Here is a 20,475-nt window from a genome sequence, read left to right as displayed (position 1 = left end):
CTTACCCTTTTCTTGTTGGTTGCCTTGTATGTCGTGTTTCTATCTTTGCGATGATCATCAATTTATTGATGGGAGCAGACGCGAGGGATCATCGTGGTCATCAGGGAGGAGGCGACCCTACAGCTTAGTTTTCTTGGGATATCTTGAGGGCTACGGCCTATGTATTTGTCAGTCTTTATATGCTAGTGTTCCAGCAGACTTTTATGATACTCTTTTATCTCTTGTGGCATCGTGGTGTGCCTTATTTTGTAAGGTCTTACGTTTAAACTCCAGAACTGCGCTGTTATATTATAATTATGTGACGTTTCCTTTAATTACGCTCATTAATTAATTGGGGCGTTACATTTGAAATTTTTAGAGAGTTTAAAAATATGAGATATATGATAGATATAAAAGATATGTTGAGGAACTTGTTATTTTTTTATTCTCATACTCTCTCTATATATAACAAAATGTAACATAATATAAAATATAAGTAATTGGTTTGGACGAAGTTGAAATTAACTAATACGATGTTATTTTCAAATCATTAGAAAGTGTTATAAACCTTGATGTCAATGTGAGTGGGTTGAAAGGTTTCTTTATCTTCATTAGATCAGTTAAATCAAGTTAAGGTATGTTCTTCACCCTTCGTCACATTTTACAAAATGATCAATCGACAATCACATGTAGACGAATAAAAATAGTCGTCAAAGTATTATATGTGATGTTTTCTGATAATAAAATTACAAAATTATTGATTCGAGAATTTTTCCTTTTTAAATGTGGATTTATGTGAGATGCAGACTTATACGAATATCTTCTGAAATTAGTAAACGTAGGTCGTCATCACCAGATCTCATTCGTACTATCGCTTTGAGGAAGGAATTATTGAATTCATAATTTAATTACCAGAGGAAAATAAGGGGTGACCGCCCGATTAAGGTTTAACTAAGATTGACATCAATATAGACAAGAGTTTTAAAACTTATGGAAGAGCAAAATACAACTTTGAATGTATTCTTTTTTTTATAGGTCTTCTTCCTATCTCTTGGTTACAACAATCTATATTTAGTTTTTCTTTTTCTCTTGACTCAATCATTCATCTTCGTTCTTTAAATAGTTAAAAGGTGCACAATGGCAATTGACAACCACTCTTATAGGAGCAATATTTGTATTAATCATTTTAGGTCTGTGCAAGTAAACTTCTAAGGAATAACTTAAAAAAAAAAAAAAAAGTTGCAATTGTTACCAAAGGAACTATTGTTTATACATGAAAAGATTGGTTTTATGGAAATCCTGAATAATCCCATGAATTGAACCGATCACAGCAGTCACTGAAATAATGAAGCCCAGGCAACTTAAAAATTGGAGGCAGTACCACCTGAGTGATAGTTTTGTAATCTGTTTCTGGGCAATGTGCATTTGTATGGGAAAAAACACTACTAAAGGCCCGAACCCAATTGCACCAAGGAGGGAAAGAACCTCACTGAAAAATGGCATTACCATGGCAAGGATTGTTGCTAATATCACAAAAATCGTCCTCCAAACTAACCTAAACAAGTTGAAACGAACCATGACATTACCCATCATCAATGGATATTCCTTGTTTATGAAATCTGAATGTGGCCACACCATGTTAGCACCCATTTCAACTATACGAAAGAATGGTTGACCCATCACCTGTAACCAAATATTCATTGCAGACACTTTATTGGACATAAATACGAAAGAATTCTTGACTAAAATTTACAAACTTTAATTGCCGAAAAATCATATCTATTTTTCCCTTAAAAAATAGTGATCTATCTTTGATCAACTATTAAAAAATCGTTTGGTACTTCATTTTATATTTAATTGCAGTTTTCGTTCTTTCATAAATAAGTTGTTTTTAGATTTGATCTCCTAATGCCTAATAGTCAACGAAGGTGATAATAAATTGTCATGTCAATATAAATGTGTTGTTGTGATAATACAACACATTTTATTACGTCATTATTGTAATTAAATATTGCATGCCAAGTTAATTAATTAATTAAAATTGTATAATTCAATTAATAAAAATCAAATTAACAAAACAAAAATGAGATTAAATTAATGAAATTTTGTAGGACGGACTAAAAGTTTAATTTTTCTAAGCGTAGATAAAAAGTTCAATTAAATCTTATTTATTGAATTTTGTATTTTCCGTATCTTACCTTTGTATAAAGCACTAGATGGTACAATTTATTTTTTCAAAATGATAAAAATAAATATATTTTAAAAATATTACGAAAATAGACAAATCATATCATATTATAATATAAACAGATTCAAAAATTGTGTCTAACACTTTTTTTATACAATAAAATCGGGTCATGCAAGCACGATTTGTCGGTTTTCGTAATTCCCTTAACATATATCCATATATAATTTTGAAAAAAATTGCAGCATTTTGATGTTTGGCGGTTACCTTTATATTCGAGGTGAGAAACTTCTTATTTTCACGTAATAGTATCGCAATATCAGGTCATTATTCAACTAAACAAATATAATGACACGGATTAAAAGCATATATTTCAATAAAATTTGGAATCAAGTTAAAAAGATGAGTAGCGTAATTTTGAAAGATGAAAAAGAAATTGAAGTTCTGGAAAAATAATGATCCAACCTGATATGCTCCAATCATGTGCATAATGATGCATCCGTTGCCCAGTGCAACCAACCAGAAGGGTTCGGTAAATCCGGTCAAGATGTTCCCAGGAGTGTTGTCCCCAAAAGCAGCATAGCCAAGGCCACTGCACAGCAAGAACAATATTGTCATTGCTGTCACCCCTACCACGTTGGCCCTTTTCATTTGTTTATTTTCTGCTGGATGCGACTTTAATGTGTCCTAAGCAAAAACATCATCAAATAATGGTATTCAGTACTTTAACAACTATAATTCCAATTTGCAATAACTTCATCACTAGCATCTCTGTATGCTTTTGTTCATTTATTAAAAGAGGAATGCAAGCCATACTTTAACACTCTTTCTTTCTGTGATGGTGATTGGTTGAAATTGATTAAAAATTACAAGTTTTAACGAGTACCATGATATCATAAATGACAGTAGCGTAAGTGCACGCAAGAGCTATGTTTCCCATTGCAGTGAAGACCTTCAAAAGTTTATCTTCTACGGGTAGTTTGGTTCCGGTTATGCTGGTTGCAGCTCCTTTTCCTGTACACATCCAAATTCAAATTGCAATGACTTCTTTTTGTCTTCAAAATCAAACGAAGCAATAAGGAACTACATTCAAGGATTAAGGTTATATTTCTACAAATTTCCTCGTAAAAGTTAAAAGAAATACAATTAATTTCTCTATAATTTAAAATTAACTTGCGTAGAAACTTATTTTGTATAAACTCTACAAATTTTTTTAAATTTTACTTTTAATTTATTGAAAAATTTATTTCACTTTTTTTCTTAAAAATCTGTATAGGGAAGTCATCCAAACATGCCCTATATAATACAAGCTCTGGAACGAGTGTTAAAAATTATCTTTCATGCCTACTCTCTGTAACACTATTACTATTGATTATCGGAACTTCCAAAATCATTAATTAAACTCCTTAATATGAACTAATTTTTCTTTGAAAGGTAACACTAGTCGGACAACACATTTGCGGACGTGATCTCCACTATGTCGGAACCACCAACAATGCAAGCAGCAACAGACTGGTAATCTCGTAAACAAAAAAGAGACAAATACAAAACATGGAGAACAAGAACAAACACATGGAAATCAAAACTATTTTAACCTATTGTTAGGGAGTTCATTCTTACATATATTAAACTCAATAGAGGTAAAATGTGGGATCAAATCCTGCGAACAAAAATTGCATAAGAGTTGACAAATGATAAATAGACTTTGAAGTGTCAGGATATCTAAGATATCTAACATCAACTTATTTAAAAATATTTTATACTAGTTCCCTCTAATGCCCACTAATCAAAACTTGATTATAAGTATTCTTACTATAACTCTTGACTTACAAAGTCATTCTTGACCATCCTTTTCTGCTCATGAGATTAACAACAACTGTTTTTTAACATTAATTCAGTTTTGACTTTTCGGGTATTTTATTACTTTCGGTCTTAACTACAACAAAATATTATGTCTGTCGGTCCAAACTACTCTATTAGTGTCAATATCGATTTCCACTATGTCAAAAACCACCAAAACACACTGATAATCTCAAACAAAAAGAGACAAATACAAAACATGGGAGAACAAAAACAAATGCATAGAAATCAGATATATAATCCGGAGCTAGCTTAGCCTTTTTCCTCCATTTCTCTCCAAACACATCTCCTATTTATTGTGTTTACAAGTCATGTTTAGTGTTCATAATTATACTGATTTGATGTTTTACCTTTCTTGTCTTGAGCACTAAATCCAAAAATTACTTTTAACTTATGTGTGCTTTTGGTTTTACAACTTTGAGATCTTATTCGCTATTAATTCATTGACAAAATCATATAGTTAGGCTTTTAATGTATTTTGTTTCTAGTTTGTTTAAGCTTTCTCGACTCCTTAGGCAATTTCATTTAGGGAAAGTAAAATCAAAAAAATATTTGGAAGTTGAATTTTATGACCTTAATTAGTAGTTCGTACATTCTTCAACAGTCCAGTTTGAAAACAAAAAGAAAAGGCAAGCATCTCCTAAATACAATAGAAATTAAACAAAAGCCAAGGAGACATTCGTAAAAGAAAAGTTTACTCAATTGACCAAAGAATCACACAAAAGCCACTACTTAATTCTTTAATTTCTTTCACAATTTAACTTTACTGTTGGATGCAAACTCCACACTTAATTAATCCTACAGATTAAATTCGTATTTAGCGAAGGGCATCTTAGAATTCCTCTTGTTTATAAAAAGACCAAAGGAAAAACAAATCAAATTCTAGTAGTTTATTTTTTATTTTTGTAATCTACTCAAGAACCATTCCCTAGGACTTCCTTTTTGTGCCTACTTCTCACAAGCTTCAATTCTAGTTTGTCATTTTTATTTGGCTTTCCCTGAAGTATTACCACTAAAATTCCATTTTGAGTTTAGAATTTCTAACTGAGCTTTTGTGGATTTACTTTTCTTCACATTCTTGAGTGAATTTATTTTGGCTAAACATTTGGTTCTTTGAGAACGCTTAATTTCACAAGGTAGCATACTTGGTACTGACAGAAGTATAAGCAGAGCAACTCCTTTGATGTACTAAAAGAGGATGAGAACAAACCTTGCAAGAGAAATTAAACACTTGGACAGGCATTGAGAGAGATCGTTAACAAAAGAACTTGCCAATTTTGTACCAAAATTTAGAAGTCAAATTAGCAACTGATTTAGTGATGGAAAACGGGTTTCAGCAAATTTCAGTTTTTGTCATGAGCAAATTCGTCTTTAGTTTTGTCTTCGATTTCTTTGCAACTGTTTTATTTATGTCACTAATATCAAATTTGGCTTATTTTCTTTATCTTGTGTAATAGGCCATTATCTTGGGTGTCTTTGTTAGGAGTATAAACGGCTTCTATACGTTTCTGTTAGTATTTCTGTTTCTTCATCATGCTGCCTATATTAAGGCTCTCTCCTTGTATCTCACACTAATAATAATATCCATACCGTTCTGTTCTCCTTTCCACGTCTCTTTCTAACATAGTATTCAGAGCTTAGAGATTTTTTTTCTCTGAACCATGACTTCGGCTCTTTCGCACTCTCAAACTTCCAACTCCACCACCTCTTCTGTCCCAACACCTTTCATTCCTCATACTTTCAATATGCCTGTTAGCATCAAACTTGACGATGAAAACTTTTTGGTATGGCAACATCAAGTTCTTGCCACCATCAAGGGTTTCCAATTTTCCAGATTTCTTTGATGGTTCTTCTTTACCACCCAAATATCTCACACCGGATGCAGAAGCCCGTGCACATGTTAATCCTTCCTACATTCATCATCAGCAACAAGATAGTCTCATTGTGGCGTGGCTTCTTGCCTCTATGTCCGCTCCAATGCTTACCAAAATGGTGGGCTTAAATACCTCCATCGAAATCTGGCAGAAACTAAAAATATACTTTGCTAGCCAGTCACGCACACGGATCAAGAAGCTCAAATTGCAGTTAAAGAATACCAAGAACGATAAGTCTATCTCTACATATATTCTTGAAATCCAAAAAACTGTTGACTCACTTGCTGCCATTGGCTCACCAATATCAGATGCTGATCACATAGAAGCCATTCTTGATGGTCTTCCCGCAGATTACGATGCGTTTGTCGCTTGGGTTCTTTCTCGCATAGATCTTTATTCAGTTGAAGAAATAGAAGCTTTGCTTCTTGCTCACGAGGAACGTTTAGAAAAGCAAGCTGATTCTGTTATGCAAGTTAATGCTTCTACTGCCTCTTGGAACAACAATCGTGGATCTCAAGATCGTGGTGGCCGTGCTCGCTCACGTTCATATTCTTCTACTCGTGGTGGTCGCTCCTCCACTCTCAATAATTCCTCTCATCAACTATGGCAATCCTCTCCACAGTCTCAGAACAATACCAGGTTACAATGCCAAATATGCTCCAAGTACGGGCATACTGCACCAAATTGTTGGCATCGGTTTGATCAAAAGTATCAACCCTCCATTCATTTACACAATTCTCAGGTTTCTTCTTCCAATATGGATATATGTGATCAACTCTCTTCCATATCCTCAATGCCTGACTTATTATGGTATCCCGATAGTGGGGTATCCCACCATATAACAAATGATCCAACAAGTTATACCTCTAAAACCCATTACACTGCTTCTGAGCTCCTAAAACTTGGCAATGTTGCAGGTTTGACCATTACTCACAATGGTTCAACTAATCTTTCTTCCTTGCCATATTCTTCTAAATTTGTTTTAAACAATCTTTTTCATGTTCCACGTATCACCAAAAATCTTTTAAGTGTCTCTCAATTTGCTAAAGATAATTGTGTATTTTTTGAATTCTATTCTCATCATTGCAATGTTAAACATCAGGTCACAAAGGAGATCTTGCTTCAAGGTCAACTTAAGGAACGGCATCTATGTTTTTCCAACGCTACAAAGACTTCCATCTCCTACGGTTAACCACTCTTCTACTACATCGTCTTCTGTTTTAGATCTATGGCATGCTAGGATGGGTCATGCCTCCTTACAGACTTTTAACACATTCTTCAACGATGCAATATTTCATATAAATCTGGCTCTGTTTCTTGTGATTCCTGTGATGCGTCTAAAATACACCAATTATCGTTCTCTTCTTCTAACCCGTGTTATCAACATCCGCTTGGGTTGATTAACATATATATAAATGGGATCCATCTCACGTATGCTCTGTGAATGGTGATCGTTGTTATATCTCCTTTGTTGATGCGTTATCAAAATTCACGTGGATATACATGTTGGACTTCAAGTCTCAGGCTTTAGCTGTGTTTATCAATTTTAAAAATTTGATCGAAAATCAATAGGGATGCTCCATCAAATCTATACAAACTGATAATGCCAGTGAATTCTTGCATTTTGATCGTTTTCTTGCCAAGATAGGTATTCATCATAGGTATATTTGCCCTTACTCGCACCAACAGAATGGCACCGTGGAACGTAAACACCGCCACATAATTGAGACAGGCTTAAGTCTTTTAGCTCATGCCTCTATGCCTTTAAAATACTGGAATATTGCCTTTCAAACTGCTACTTTGATTATAAATAACCTTCCCACTGTGGTTTTACAATATCAAACCCATATCAAATGCTTATAAACGTTCATCTAACTATGATATTTTTCTCATTTTGGTTGTAGCTGTTTTCCGTTATTGCGACCATATAATTCACACGAGTTTAATTTTAAATCCCATGCATGCTTGTTTCTTGGTTTATCTGTAAACAAGAAAGGTTATCTCTGTCTTCATCCATATAAACGGCTTCTAGACGTTTCTGTTAGTTAGTCTTTCTGTTTCTTTATCATGCTGCCTATATTAAGGCTCTCTCCTTGTATCTCATACACTAATAATAATATCCATACCGTTCTGTTCTCCTTTTCACGTCTCTTTCTAACCGTCTTGATAAATCCATAGTATTTCCTCATCTTCCATTGTTAACTTTCTTGTAATAGTTAAACTTGTAGACATGTTAACGTGTCTTGAAATGTCCAAGTACTAACAAGATAAGAATGTCGCTTTTCTTTTTTTAAATCTTTTCATGTTTTAGGTAAGTAATGTGGCAAATATATCAATTTAAGAAAAAATATTTTCTCACATCACTTAAATCAAACAATTCTCAATTTTCCACTTGTTTATTGTCAATTTTTTTTTCTTTTTTTCTTAATTCAAACAATTCTACTTTGTACTTCACTTTCTGACATCCTTTTCTTAAATTTAAATAATTCACTTTCACTCTAAACTTAAGAGAAAAAGAAAAAGAAATCACATTCCACATATGACATGATAGGCACGCGTAACCACATCCACAACACCCATACTATAAAACTATTTCTCTTTTCAACGACCACAATATAGCTAACGTTACCTAATCACGTGGCCAGTGTAAAATTACCATATACTTTTAGGAGTTTTAGTTTATTTTAAGAAAATTGTATTTAAAGTATCTAAAAAACATTAGTTTTGTTTTCAAAAGAAATTATTCATCACCACATTTAAATACTAATTAATTTACAATTAATCTTTAATTATTTAATAATAACAGTTTAATAAAAGATATTATCAATATTCTTAAAACATATACATCATCTTGACCTATGAATAATTAAAATGAAGGGAAGAACGCACATATCAACAATGAAAAACTAAAACAGACAGTTGTGTAAGTAAATTTTGGTGATTAATATTAAATTATTTTGATAAAATTAATGATGAAAACTGAAAAGCGCTTACCCGAGAGAACGACCGAGAGACATAGCCCACTACCAATGAATACATAACCAAAAGAGGTGATGGCAGCAGCAGTTGAGAGCCATGTAAGCTCGTGAAAGTTTGGAATCTGAGACAAAAAAATTTGCAAAATCCCAAAGCCGATCATGGAGGGATTGTTCGAAAACTTGCAGGAAGCTGCATTTCCAGCGTTGTGGAAACAAATGGCTTTCCTTATTGCCCTGCCATATCACACGCATCATCATTCACCATTAAAAAAAAAAAAAGGTTAAATGATCTCTACTAAAGAGTTTTACATTTTATAGTTGATAGTTGTATTCTAAATGATTAATTCAATTCTATTAATAGCATTTCCGGAGTTGCTTACAAGTTAGGATCTCGTTAAAATTAAATTTTTATTGATAAGTAATTTTTGTAAACAATTCCAATTATGATTCACAAATAATATCAGACCTAATCGTAATAAATAAATTCTTAAATAAGCTTTAATTATATTACGCACACCAAGCTTGTGGAGGAAGTTATTGTGTAGCCCACCGTGATCCCAGCGAGCTTGGTATATTGAATCAATCCACAAAGCACATGCATTGTTCCACCTATTACCAAAATAGCAAGGCCAAATTAATACAAGTAACACTACCAATCAAAATATTTATTTTATCATTTTTTAAATAGAAAATAATAGAGTTTTTTTTTTTGTAGTCTTACTAGAATAAATATTTTTTAAAATAAATAATAAATTTCATAACTTTTCTTAATCGTAATAAAATAATTAATACTTTTATTTTATGATTTTCAATTCTACCTTAAAATGCATAGATGTTTAAACTATTTAAATATTAAATGAAGGGAACAAATATAAATGACAATAGAATAAATAATGTTATTTTGAACTTCTAAAAAAAATAAACAAAATTGTCCCCATAACAGAGTTAACTTTTTTAGAAATATGAATTATTTGAAAGAATAATAGAAATAAGGTGAATAAAATTTCAACAAACTGATATTACCAAAATTTCAACAATTTAAAGTTAATAGATAAGACAAAAATGATAGATGTAAAAGAAATAAAAACTAATATTGAATGGATATCTATATATATATATATATATATATATATATATATATATATATATATATATACACGTGTGTGTGTGTGAAAATCTGAGTGTCAAATTTACTTATTTGAGAGAAGAACTAACATAATGCATAGACCATCCTAGAAAAAGGTGAAACATGTATATGTTTATATAAAAATTAATAGGAAAACTTTTTAGAAAGATAATGATTGAGCTCTAACAAATTCACAATTTACAACAATACTATTTAATTGAAGGCAATGATACCAATATATGTTCAAGTAGCAAAGAGAAATAGAAAATGAAAATCACCTAACTTTAGTTTTACTTCTATTCTAATCACAGTCGTAAAGGAAAAGAGGGATGTAAAAAATTGGGTTAATTTTCAGATTTTGGGTCAATTTTTTCCAGAAATTACCTAAGTAAGCCTTGACAGCCTGCATATAAGTATAATTTCTCTGGCCAGTGACAGGGTCTGGATATCTGTAACAATCGGCTACAAGACTGTAAGTGAAAATGGAGATAGCTGAAAAGGTCACAATACATCCTATGCCAGCTATCCATCCTAGTTGTGCCATGGCCCATGCCAGAGCCAGCACTCCTGCCCCTACCACCACAGTTATAATGTGTGTGCTTGCCGTCAACACATTCCCTGCAAACAGAAACAAGCATCACAAATAATATATGCTCTTTCAGCTTCATCTGGATTTCAATGTTTTATTTCTTAGGTAAAGTATGTCTGATCACTGGTTAAGATATACAAATGCACAAAATGAATCTCACTTCTCTAAGATAAATACCTCAATTAAGAAGATAAAGGAACTAATTTCCATTCTTCATGTCTAAAATCAACTATCCATAGTATCTACATGTTTAACAAATCATAACATCAACTATTGGTTCCTTATCAAAGATAAATTATTTTATTGAAAATATCATATCAACTACATATGACAGAATACACAACTGAAATTTGCAAACCTCAATTTTACATCAGGTTGATTAGGCCTAAACGGGCATTGCAGTATATTTTACTTCCAAAGTGAGTTGAGCGAGTTAAGTTCACTCAATTTGGAAGCGCAAAACTGCACAAGATACTCGGTTAAACTTTCAGTTTTGGTCTTTCGTACTATAAATGAGTTAATACGCATTCTTGAAATTGTTAACTTGTTTTAACTTTTGTATCCTTAAAATTCTCTCTCAGAGCGTCAACCAGTTGATAAAGTTACTCTCACTTAAATATCAACTCAGAACAATTTCATTTTTCCAAAAACTTATTAATACGCTACCAGAATCAAGTCTTCCAGAGGGTATAGGGACCTAAAACCACCGATTTAGAGATCAAATCTAAATATTATAGAGTTCAGAAACGAAATCAATACAAATTCATGGATGGAATTGAAGATTCGAGGTAGTTAGAAAGAAAACGCACCGGTTCTTCTGATTCTGCCATCATCGTCCGGTTCAAGTTCGATAAGAGGTTTGGTGTTATCCATTGAGATCCCCTTTTCGTTCCGTCAGGTATCAACACTCCGAGAACGATGCACCATTTGACTTCACCGGTTTTACAGGAATACGACAAATATGATATATTCTCCGGTATGATAAGAAAGAAATGGATAAATATGATCTTCTCTGTCTTTATCCACACTTACACATGGGAAGTTTTAAATTATATTAGATTCAGACAAAGCGTACACAAAGAAACGTTGGCGATGGATTTTCTCGGTTTAATTTTTTTTTACACCCTTAATTAGTAAAAAAAAAATATTTAATATGACTTTTAATATAGTTATTTTAATAATTAGTAATGAAAATATTTTGTTATACTCCATATGTTATTTATTTTAAAATATAATAATAAATCGGTGAGAAAATGTAACATTGGTTAAGCATGTGACATATGTTTACCACAGGTATTTTAACTTGAGAAAAATAGAAAACACAAAATATATGTTTTTCATAAATTCAAATTAACTTAAATATAAATTAAAGAATTTTTGTAAAAAACAAAATGTATTTTTTACGGTAAAATTATATTTTGACTCTTACAATTTAACTATTATTTTATATTTTTTGATATATTTTAGTATGAAAAATGAATTAATGTATCATTATTATTATTTTTAAAAGTAATATTTAATATTAAATCATGTCAGAGGGATTATAAAATAAAAATTAAATTGTGAAAATTAAAATATCATTATAATTATATTTATATATATATATATATATATATATATATATATATATAAAGACACGCCGCGTCTTAATTTTAGTTGATAATTATGTTTAAAAATACTTATGGAGTAATCTATATGAATGATTAAAGCAATAATAATATTGGAGAAGAAAGTATTCATATTTTAATAAGAACCACATGACCCTCGTGAGACACATCAATGATGGTAGTCTTGAAGTTGGTGATAGGTATATTATCTTTTTGAAGGATGAAAAAAGGGTTTTTTTACCACTCTTATCTTTTACTAAAATTATCGTAGGCAAATTTTGAAAAGGGTTAAGTATGTTTTTAGTCCCTGAACTTTGGTCAAAAATTGGAATTCGTCCCTGATTGAAACTATGATAAATTTTGGTCCCTAAACTTTAAAAATGAATGAATATAGTCCTTTTAACCCAATTATGTTGACTCTTTTTCAACAGGTGGAATGTATTTCATGTTAATATTGGAGTTGTTTATTCTGTTTGACACATTCTCGGCTCAATATTTACTGAGAAATGTGTTTGAAACCTAAAAAAGAAGTTCACAAAATTGGGTTAAAATGACTATATTAATTCATTTTTAAAGTTTAGGGACCAAAATTTATCAAAGTTTCGACCAGGGACGAATTCCAATTTTGAGTTAAAGTTCAGGGACTAAAAACATACTTAACCCTTTTGAAAAAACTACATAAAATCGTATGTGATGATTACAATTTAAACTATAAAGTCGTATGTGAGAATTACGGTTTTTAATTTTATAAAGAAATGTTAATTATCTATATTATTTTATTAATATATTTTTACAATTTTAGATATTTTTATTTTAACGTACGAAAGTGGTCATTTTTGACATACTATTTCTTTTTATTATTTTGAGTTAAATATATTTTTTATCCTTTAATTTTTACCGAAAATTAGAATTAGTTTTTTTTAAAATTTTGAACCAATTTAGTCCATTATATTTAGAAATAGGGACAACTCAACAATTTAAAAAACCTAAAAAAAACTTTAAAAAAACATTTTATTTAAAATTTATTTTTTGAACTTTTTTATGCAAAATTATTTATTAAATTGTCATAATTAATTTCATTCAACATTTCTTTCTCAATATATAATATGACTAATTCATTTAATCTTTCTTAAACATTGTTGATCTTACATAAGTTTTTATTATCTTTAGATTTGAGAAATTCTTTATGGCCAAAACAACTTACATTAAAATTGTTAACATTATTCCATTATTCTATAATTATATGTACATTTGGAAAAGAATTTAGTCTTTTTATATAATTAAGAATATCAATTAATTTATCATTTTTCAAACCTATAATTTCTCTTAAGATATTTAATTTTGAAATTAAATTAAAACCATCAATATTCAACGAATTATCATGTTTTAAAGATTTTTCAAGGTTTAAGCATTTTTCTTTAAAAAATGACATATGTACACATTGTAATACACAAGACATTTGCTTTTTTTGTTCATAGTTCCTTTTTGTTATTCAATTAAAGTCTCAATTCTTCTTTTCTTTTGAATTTTTGAATAAATTGATTCAAATTTTCTAGTTGACATTTGTATATACTTTTATATGAAATAAAAAATGATAATATATAAAACACTACTAAAGATAAATATATAAAATGAATGAATTAAAACAATAAAATCGAATTCTGGTTGTGAAGAAAATAAACTCGATAGTAGACTTGTAGTATCTTGAAGTCTCAAGTCTCTTTTTTGTTCTTAAGTCTCAATTTTTTCACAAACTTGCAAAATTGTTTATTTTAATATTAATCATTAATAAAAATAATTAAAAAAATATTGCTCTTCTAAACTCGATAATAAATCTTATTTTGTTCCTAAACTTAAATTATCATTCTACAAAAACTTCTTTGAATTATGCTCCAATTAATATATTATCCACCAAAAGACTAAACCACAATCTATTAATAATTTTGTAAGAAAAATCAGTTTCTCCTCAAGATATATGCACACAAAAAAAAAACTCTTGAAACCCGTAAATCTAAAAGTATTGAAAAACAAAACTAAGTAAAAGAAATACATTTCTAATTCTAATACAAATCCAAAACAGAATAAAAATAACAACAACAGAAATAGAAAAAAAAATATATTAACCAGAAATGGGAATGAAAAAATTGGTACACACTGGCAACATGAGATTCAAGAGATTTAAGGGATATAATATGCCAAAACCCTAGAAAAAAGACTATTATAAGAAAATAAAGTAATAAGGAGAGGTAAGAGAAGTCGTAGAGAGATAAAAGAAAAAAAATATAATCTAGATTGATTAAAAGAGAATAAAGATATCTAATCATTCTCTTTCTTGTAAACAGAATTTTAATTTACTAAAAAAATGTTTTAACTCATTAATTATCATTTTTACTACCAATAAAAATAAACATAAACATAATAATTTAATTAAATTTTATTTCCAAACATAAATTTATAATTAATTTAATAAAGTTATATTAGTAATAAAATATTTTTTTGGGACCTTTTTTATAGTAAACATAATTTTATAATTAGTTTAATAGAGGTATATTAATTAGTACTAAAAACAATTTTGAGGTTTTTTTTTTCTTAAACATAATTTTATAATTAATTTAATAGAGAAATATTAATAGTAATTTTTTTTTAGGCCTTCTAATCCTTGAGGCTTAAAGTAAGTGTTTTACTCGCTTTACGCTTTACCCTTAAACCAACTTCGATTTAGAAATGGGTGAATTTAGTTCTTTAAACAAAATATTTTTTAATTTATTTACCGTTTCAAACGCGTTGTTTTCAACTAACATTGAAGCCAACATGTATCAAACGGTGTAAACAAACTAAAATACTAAAATGTGTTTAAAATATCAACTAAACTTAATAAAATTTGGTGAATAGGACTAAATTTACTCATTTACATATTTGAGGTACTAAATTGGTTCAAAGTTTTTCACCAGGACAAATTCTAATTTTCACTAGAAATTAAAGGATCAAAAACCTATTTAACCCTGTTATTTTTTATATTTTCTATTTTGAAGTTTAATATATCTATTTTTTATTTCGATTCAAAATTTATTTTTTATTTTGATTCAAAATTTATTTTTTTATATTAAAATTATTTTTTAATAATATGATTATCGAGTGTTTTAGATTTTTTTTTAAGTTTTCCTAATTTTTATACAATCATATAATTTTTATCAAAAAAACAGATTATATCATTTTGATTAATATAATTTTAATATAAAAAGATAAATCTTAATCAAATATATGTATTAAAATTTATCTTTGATTTTAATACAGATTTATAATCTCAAAAATCATAATTTTAATACATATTTTAATTAAAATTTATATTTTGAATACTAAAATTATATTAATCAAAATATACAAATATTGTTTTGATTAAAAATTATATTAAATTTTTTTTAGATTAATATATATATTTTTATAGTAAAATATATTTCTTTGTTTTGATTAATATATTAAAATATAAAAAAAATATATCATTATTTTAATGAATAATTGCATAAATATAATTTTAATAATTAAATTATTTAGATTTAGAAATAATATCTTCAAATATTAAATATTGTTATAATTTATTACATTTAATAATCATACATTTAATTTAATAAGAAAATTATATATATATATATATATATATATATATATATACACACACACACAAAATTTTAAAAATCAAATTATTTAAATATTTCAAAATCAAAAATATTTTTATATAAAAATAAAAAAACCATAATTCATTTTTTAAGAAATAAAAGAACTTAAAATATTATATTTAATTTATTAATCAAATTATAAAAAAATATTAAAATAAAAAATATATTAAAAATATATAATTGTTTAAAAATTAGGAAAACATAAAAAAAAAATAAAAAATTCAACAATCATATTATTAAAAAATATTTTTAATGTAAAAACATAAATTGTGAATGAAAATAAAAAATAAACATGTTAAAGTTCAAAATAAATAATGTAAAAGATAATAAAAGGAAGTCGTGTGTCAAAGTGACCACTTTCATGCATTAAAATAAAAAATATTTATAATTATAAATATATATTAATAAAAAGTGAAATCTTATGTTTTTTCATAAAATTAAAAAACGTACTTTTCATATAGGAAAATGATAGAATGACTACCTATTTTTACTACTTCCTTACTCCCTTTACGTGGAAAATGGTTTTAATTTTTTTTTTTTACTTTCAAAAGAGCCACTGGCACGTGAGGGAATGAAGGTTACAGAAAGTTAACCTAACATACCATTAACTTTATCATTTTGCTGTCATAGTGAAAAAAAATCCTCGCAGAACCTTGCATACCATTCACACCGGCGCCGAAATACTTCTTTCTTCTCCACCGTGCCTGCGAAATTCATTGTGCTAATCATCTCATATGCACACATTTTTAATCACCTAATCCACAGTCACTGATAAAACCGTACTGTATATGATATTTCTACACAGAATATCTAGTGACCACAGAATTAATAACTGGTGACCTTCCTTGAACTTTTTACGCAATTTTTTCACTCTGATATGTTGTTAGGAAGTCCACAACTACAACCTTCTTAGTGTCCTAGAATACATCGATGACATTTATAAAAGGTATATTTACTGGTTAAAGATTTTTTTGAGGAATAATTAGCCCACAATTACTTGATCAAACACATCATAACAATGACTGTATTAACTGGTGACCTGTGATATATTACTTGGTGATCTGCCCATAATTTTTTGGATAAAAAATATCAACTAGGGTCTGGTGTTTGGGTACTCAATTTTTCCCCACTAATAGTCACAACCATGACCCTAAAAGCATGTTTGCAAGGTATGTTGAACCTACTAAATATTGTTGCGAGATAATTGATCCACAAAATCCACCACACATATAAATTAATTCTGGATGAAATATCCGGTGACCACGAAATTAATAATTGTTGACCTTCCTTGAACTTTTTGCACAACTTATTCACCCTTGCCATGTTATAAGGATGTCTGGAGTGAATAAATTGTCAAAAAGTTCAAGGAAGGTCAGCAATTATTAATTTCGTGGTCACCAGATATTTCATCCAGACTTAATTTATATGTGTGGTGGATTTTGTGGACCAATTATCTTACAAGAATATTTATTAGGTTCAACATACCTTGCACACATGCTTTGAGGGTCATATTTGTCACTGTTAGTGGGGAACAAGTCGAGTACCCAAACACCAGACCCCAGTTAATATTTTTGTGCAAAAAAGTTACGGGCATGTCACCAGGTAATATATCAAAGGTCACAAGTTAATGCAATCACTATTATGATGTTTGTGATCAAGCACTTGTGGGCTAATTATTCTTCACCATTCACTTTTAGGAGTAAATATACCTTTTATAAATTTCATTGAGGTATTCCAGGACAATATGAAGGTTTTAGTTGTGGACATCCTTACAACATAGCATGGGTGAATAAGTTGTGCAAAAAGTTCAAGGAAGGTCACCAATCATACGTGGTCACCAGATATTTATCCAGACTTAATTTATATGTGTGGTGAATTTTGTGGACCAATGATCTCGCAACAATAATTTATATCACGGGTCACCAGTTAATACAGTCACTGTTATGAAGTGTTTGATCAAGTACTTGTGGGCTAATTATTCCTCACAAATATCTTTAACCAATAAATATACCTTTTATAAATGCCATCGATGTATTCTAGGACACTAAGAAGGTTGTAGTTGTGGACTTCCTAACAACATATCAGGGGTGAAAAAATTGTGTAAAAAGTTTAAGGAAGGTCACCATTTATTAATTCTATGGTCACCAGATATTCTGTGTAGAAATATCATATACAGTATGGTTTTATCAGTGACTGTGGATTAGGTGAATAAAAATGTGTGCAGATGAGACGATTGGCACGGTGAATTTCGCAGGCACGGTGGAGAAGAAAGAAGTATTCCGGCGCCGGTGTGAATGGTATGCAAGATTTTGCGAGAATTTTTTTTTACGGTAACGGCAAAATGGTAAGTTAATGGCACTGCTTCTTTTTTCATTGTGACAACAAAATGATAAAGTTAATGGTAGGTTAGGTTAACTTTCTGTAACCTTCATTTACTCACGTGCCCGTGGCTCTTTTGAAAGTAAAAAAAAAAATAAAAACCATTTTCCACGTAAGAGAGTAAGGAAGTAGTAAAAATGGGTAGTCATTCTATCATTTTCCTTTCAGATACAACTTCATCATTTTTAATAGTTTAAAATCACACTTTCCACGTATAACTTTACACGTTTACGTAATTTCTTTAAAATCTACCTATTTTGATAATTTTAGTAAAAAATCACATCACTCTTGTAAAAGACCTGAAATGAGTTTTTTGAATTATAATTGTACCTGCCTTTATAACAGATTTAAAAAAATAATTTAAATTTTTATGTCATATAAAATAATATAGTTAATTTTTTTTTTAAAGTATATAAGATTTTAAGTTAGATTTTAAATAATAAAGTATTAGAAATTTTATGAAATTGAAAATTGGTATTCAACATTATATATTAATTTTACAAAAAAGAAGATAGAATTCCTAATTTTAAAAAATAAATAAGATATGTTTATTGACGATTTTTATATGAAAAAGAACTCAAAGTAATAACAGTTCAATTCTTTAATTTTTTTTATATAAATAAACTAGTTTTAAACTCGTGGTTAATGTTTGTTTGTGTGATCATTCAAAAATTAAAAAATTTAACAATTTTACAAAAGAAATAATAAATAAATTTAAGTTTATAATTAAGTTATAAATATAATAAACATTAAAAATGATTTATTGGGTTAGAAAGTTAATAAGTATGTAAAATTATAAATAATGGATTTTGTATAAATATGTCACATGACTCATAAAATTTGGACAGTTTGTCAACAAAATAAACATGAATGAAAAAATAAATTTTCTAGTATAGAAATATATTTCTATTTTTAAATTTAACAAAAATGAATATAAAATAAAATAATTTTTATGTACATGTGGCAACAAAATAAATATAAATAAAAAAGTAAGTTAACAATGTGAAATGATTAAAAAGAATAACTTATTGGATATTTTGTCAACAAAATAAATACGGTTGAAAAAACAAATTTCCTAGCATCATTTTTTTTATGTTGTAAAAGACTAAGAATGAAAAAGAAGTCTACAAATGTATTTCTATTCTCAAAATTAACATAAATGGATAAAAGAATAAAATAGCATCTATGCACGTTTGACGGCAAAATAAATATAAAAAAAAGTAAATTAATAATGTTAGATGACTAAAAAAATTAACTTTTTAGACACTTGTCAACAAAATAAATATGGATGAGAAAAAAATTTTCCTAATATCTTCTATAAATAGTTTTTGTAACAATACAAAAGATGGTAATACATGAGAGAAAATATAAAATAGATTCTCCAAACATATAAGGATATATATAAATATGCAAGGTAGATTCGCTAAAGATATAAATCAATATACAAATAAGTCGATGTATTGCTAGACTCATATAATTATAAAGTATAAAACGAAAAATGAAAAAAATATAAAAAATTAATTCTTTAAATATAATTTATCCTTTAATAATTTATTAAAGGACTAAGCAATTAGAAATTATAAAACCATAAAATTAAGAATAATAAATAGTATAGAAATATATCTCTATTTTTCAAAATTAATATATATGGATAAAAGAGTAAAATAACTTTTATAAGACCCGTGAAATTTAATTAATTAAATAAATAATTAATTAATAAATGCAGTTAGTGGAAGTCTTTATGGTATTTAATGTTAAGATTTATGATGTGGAAAAGTACTAACTCAAATGGTGGAGAATACTTAATTGTATGAAATGACTTAGGTTCAAGTTCTATGTATGTCATTATATGCTATTTATTTTGTTATTATTTTTAATAATATACTTGATTATAATGAGTGATAATTTAATCCTATATTTATAAACATGAATTGGTTGAACATTGAGTTGGCTTTGGCACGGTGAGGGGTTCAAACCTTGGTGAATCCACACTATGAATGTGAAAGGGCAAGGAAATCCTAGAAGCCAAGAGGGGTTGGAAAACTCATGAAGTAATGGCTTTTGAAAGGCAATTACACCTCTTAATGATGGAAATTCGTTTTCCAACATTAACCACCATTATGCCATGTTTAAAGAGACCATTAAGGGAAAGTGAGAAAGTTTCCTTGACTAATTTTTGTGAGGGATGTGAGGGGTGGATTAACAGAGCATACATTGTGCTAAT

General features: G+C 28.7%; 1 protein-coding gene across 1 annotated transcript; it reads right to left on the bottom strand.

The window, feature by feature from the left end:
- Nucleotides 1-1,123: 1,123 nt before the first annotated feature.
- On the bottom strand, nucleotides 1,124-11,635 carry LOC114194720 (amino acid permease 8-like). The gene is made up of 7 exons (XM_028085093.2): nucleotides 11,401-11,635; nucleotides 10,387-10,620; nucleotides 9,392-9,485; nucleotides 8,893-9,110; nucleotides 3,051-3,178; nucleotides 2,630-2,851; nucleotides 1,124-1,662 (listed from the first exon to the last, which is right to left on the bottom strand). Exons 1-7 carry the CDS (start codon nucleotides 11,462-11,464, stop codon nucleotides 1,240-1,242), a joined length of 1,383 nt encoding a protein of 460 aa, XP_027940894.1. The 5' UTR covers nucleotides 11,465-11,635; the 3' UTR covers nucleotides 1,124-1,239.
- Between the last annotated feature and the right edge of the window lie 8,840 nt (nucleotides 11,636-20,475).

This window comes from Vigna unguiculata, chromosome 8 (genome assembly GCF_037176805.1).
Source record: "Vigna unguiculata cultivar grain cowpea cultivar isolate G323 ecotype 2 chromosome 8, ASM3717680v1, whole genome shotgun sequence".
Classification (NCBI taxonomy): domain Eukaryota; kingdom Viridiplantae; phylum Streptophyta; class Magnoliopsida; order Fabales; family Fabaceae; genus Vigna; species Vigna unguiculata.
The sequence above is the reverse complement of the archived record's forward strand: the minus strand, read 5'-3'. Positions and strand labels throughout refer to the sequence as shown.

What these genes read in the sequence shown, in the direction of transcription:
- LOC114194720 (XM_028085093.2), bottom strand. Translation starts at nt 11,464, where the DNA reads ATGGATAACACCAAACCTCTTATCGAACTTGAACCGGACGATGATGGC. An exon ending in GGCTGTCAAGGCTTACTTAG is followed by an intron (nt 9,486 to 10,386) that starts GTAATTTCTGGA and finishes TTTTGGTAATAG; the next exon opens with GTGGAACAATGCATGTGCTT. An exon ending in ACATGATTGGAGCATATCAG is followed by an intron (nt 1,663 to 2,629) that starts GTTGGATCATTA and finishes ATTTGGTTACAG; the next exon opens with GTGATGGGTCAACCATTCTT.